The sequence below is a fragment of the Gadus chalcogrammus genome, chromosome 1 (assembly GCF_026213295.1).
Source record: "Gadus chalcogrammus isolate NIFS_2021 chromosome 1, NIFS_Gcha_1.0, whole genome shotgun sequence".
NCBI lineage: Eukaryota > Metazoa > Chordata > Actinopteri > Gadiformes > Gadidae > Gadus > Gadus chalcogrammus.
In genome coordinates, this window is record NC_079412.1 from 20,830,150 (window position 1) to 20,833,149 (window position 3,000).

The 3,000-nt window shown below is 48.4% G+C and overlaps 1 protein-coding gene across 1 annotated transcript in view; it reads left to right on the top strand.

Moving 5' to 3' along the window:
• Positions 1-807, top strand: part of lamb2 (laminin, beta 2 (laminin S)) — a 66,342-nt gene extending 65,535 nt beyond the window's left edge. The window contains exon 37 of the mRNA XM_056595607.1: positions 286-807. Within this exon, the coding sequence (XP_056451582.1) occupies positions 286-422 (137 nt within the window). The 3' untranslated portion in view covers positions 423-807. The remainder of the gene's footprint in view (positions 1-285) is intronic.
• The last annotated feature ends 2,193 nt before the right edge of the window (positions 808-3,000 follow it).

Genomic DNA, 3,000 nt, shown 5'->3' on the forward strand with positions numbered 1-3,000 from the left:
GTGTGTGTGTGTGTGTGTGTAGATGTGTGTGCTGTATGGCACCCATTGCCCTCCTGATCATCCCTGGAAGGAGGGATCCCCCACTCTGCTTTCCTTATCAAGATTTCTTCCTTTACATTTAAGGGAGTTATTTTTCTTGCTGGGGGGGCTAGGCTCAGGGGGTTGTCATAAACATACGGCCGGTAAGCCCTTTGAGACTGTACCTGTGGTTAACGGCTATACTAATACGATTGAATTGAATGTAATTGAACATTATGGATCCTCCTCCGCCCGGTGTCTCCCCAGAGCTGGAGAAGGAGTATGAGGAGAACCAGAAGAGGCTGGAGGGCAAGGCACGCCAGCTGGACGGGCTGGAGGACAAGATGAAGGCCATCCTCAGCGACATCAACAAGCAGATCCAGATCTACAACACCTGCCAGTAGCCCGGCCCCGGCCAATCAGAGCCCCTCCTGTTGCCCCCGCCCCTCCCTGTCCCCTCGAGCTTCACTGGTCTGCACTGAGACTACACTATGCACTGTTGTCCAATCACGTTAAAGATACTAGATGAGGGGGCGGGGCCTGATGTAAGGGGAAGAGATTCGACTTTTGGGAATGTGCTCAATGTTGTCAGTTTTAAGAAAATGCCCCTGTACGTATTTTTAAAGTAACATTTTTCAAATTGTTTAATATTTTGTCTGCAACTGCAAACGCAAAGTCATTGTTTATTTTCTTACTGCCAAATAAACCAAACTACTGGACCTGTCTGAGGCCCGTGTCAGCTGTCTTTCTGATGCCTTCACTACTTCATGACACCAAAATCAATCAATTACATTTTCAATTAAATTCAATTTTATTTGTATAGCCCTAAATCACAGGTAGAGACTCAAATGGCTTAACAGGCCATACATTTATGAAACCCCACTGACTATAGCCCAAGAAAAAAGTCCTTTAATAAGCAAGGAAGAAATCTTGAGAAGGAAGAGTGGGCGATCCCTTGTTCCAGGAGTGCAATGGGTGCAAAAATGTACTTACATGCATACATACAGGCAAAACATCAGTCATATTCTTAAGAAGTCATCAATAAAAAACGATTCTGTCTTTACAAAGATAGTAAATATGATAGCAATATGATTTGTTTATGTTAAGTGAAACAGTGGAACGGGTTCATATTGTATAACTTGTTATGAGCCACACAGACCTCGAGTTGTTTGTTCTAGTAACCTATCGGACTCGGAGGTTGCGTGGGTTCGTGTTTTTTGCCTTACTGATCAGAGTGAGTCGTGGACTGAAAGACGGATAAAAGCGTTAGATCACTCCAACTGACATGTTAATGAGGTAGGAGTTTGGGTAAGGTAGCAGGAAAGATATTTCTATGGTGCAATCAGCTCTAATCAATAGCTTTATTGCCATAGAAACAACGAACAGTTCAATTGCCAAAGTTAATCAAGGGTTGATTAATAATTTAACCTAAAATACTGAAAATAAAGAAAAAAAGGACAAACTACAATGCATAAAATAAGCATATATCGATCTACACTGCACTCCTCTCCTTCCCTGCCTCCTATCTCCCTCCGCCCTCGCAGGTCACGTGCTCTCCATCCAGGAACTCGCGTCTGCTGGTTTTGTTACCAAACAAAGTGCGAGTCACTTCGCCGGCTCTGCGACACCGAAACACCGACCGACTGGCCGACCTCTGCTGCCTCACCCCCCGCCACACCCGATGTACCCACAACGCGCCATGGGCGCCGGGTGACCAGGAGACCAGGAGAAGGATCCATAATCACCGCTGCAGGCTGCGGGGCTTCAGCGGCGGCGGAGCAGCAGCGGGCCTCGGCCTCGGGAGGAGCTTAGCTGCGGGGACGCAGACCCAGTCTACGGCCATTGTGTGTCGGGATCCGGGAATCGAGTATTTGCTGTGATATCTCCATGTAAGTGTCCTGGGTTTCACCCGACAGTACCTCCGGGGAGGGAGGGAGACGTCCGGTATAGACCCGCGGGGTGTCGTGCGTGTTGGCCGGGGGTCGTGCCGCTGTCCGCCGTGTCAGGTCGGCTACCGCGCGGCTAATGACATTAGCACGCTGCTAGCTGGCTAACGCTCCGAGCGGTCGAATAAGAGCCTCGGTTTTGTGATCTATTTGATTATTTGGGTGTTGTGCGACATTATGTGTATGTGTTCACAACTGTTTTATAAGCAACCACGCAGTTGTCAAAGCGTTCGTGTGGCTGACTTTGTGATGATGATGATGATGGTGATGTTGAGGTGCACATGGGGGATGAGGATGTCAAACAATGCACTGTCGTGGTGTTGTGTTGAACATGTGAATATTAGACGTACAGTAGGCCTATATGTTGTTGGGTTTAAGAATAGACATGCGGAGCACCGATGGTGTTTCCTGGTCTTATTGTGATCTGAATGTCAAAAGGTGCCGCGTCTGGCCAGGAGCTGACCGGAGGAGGAAGGGTTTTGTTTATTCATGATCGGTCACCGGAGTTAAGAACATTTTATTTTGGTAAAGCAAGACATTTACATACCTTTTTGGGCGAAAAAGATCATGAATATTTATTATCGTTTTTCATAGTCCTGACATATTTTTTTCAAACGTGTACAGCGAGGAATATGATTCTCTTTGTCTCTTCCGAGAAAAAAAAACGAACTGCAGGGGAAGGGCATGGTCTACTCAAGGATTGTTGGACTCCTACTTCCCCATATCCTACCTGGCCTCACTCTCCAAGGGAGAGGCTTAATCCCCACTTCCTCATGAGTAAACAGTAAACTATTGACTACAAACACTGCCCTAACGTCTTCTCCTCCTCCCCGTTCCTCCCAGCCCCAGGTCGCCCGCCCACCAGTGTGAGCCCGTGCGTAGTGATTCTGTTCCGGGAGCGCTCAGCGGCACAATCGCCAAGATAGCCGGTCCAGGCAGGAAGCGGCACACCTCAGATCCAGAGCCCTGCAGCGAGCGCAGAGACGGCCAGCCCCTTAGCGCCAAGTGCCTGAAGATGGCGAGCGGCGGAGGGGAG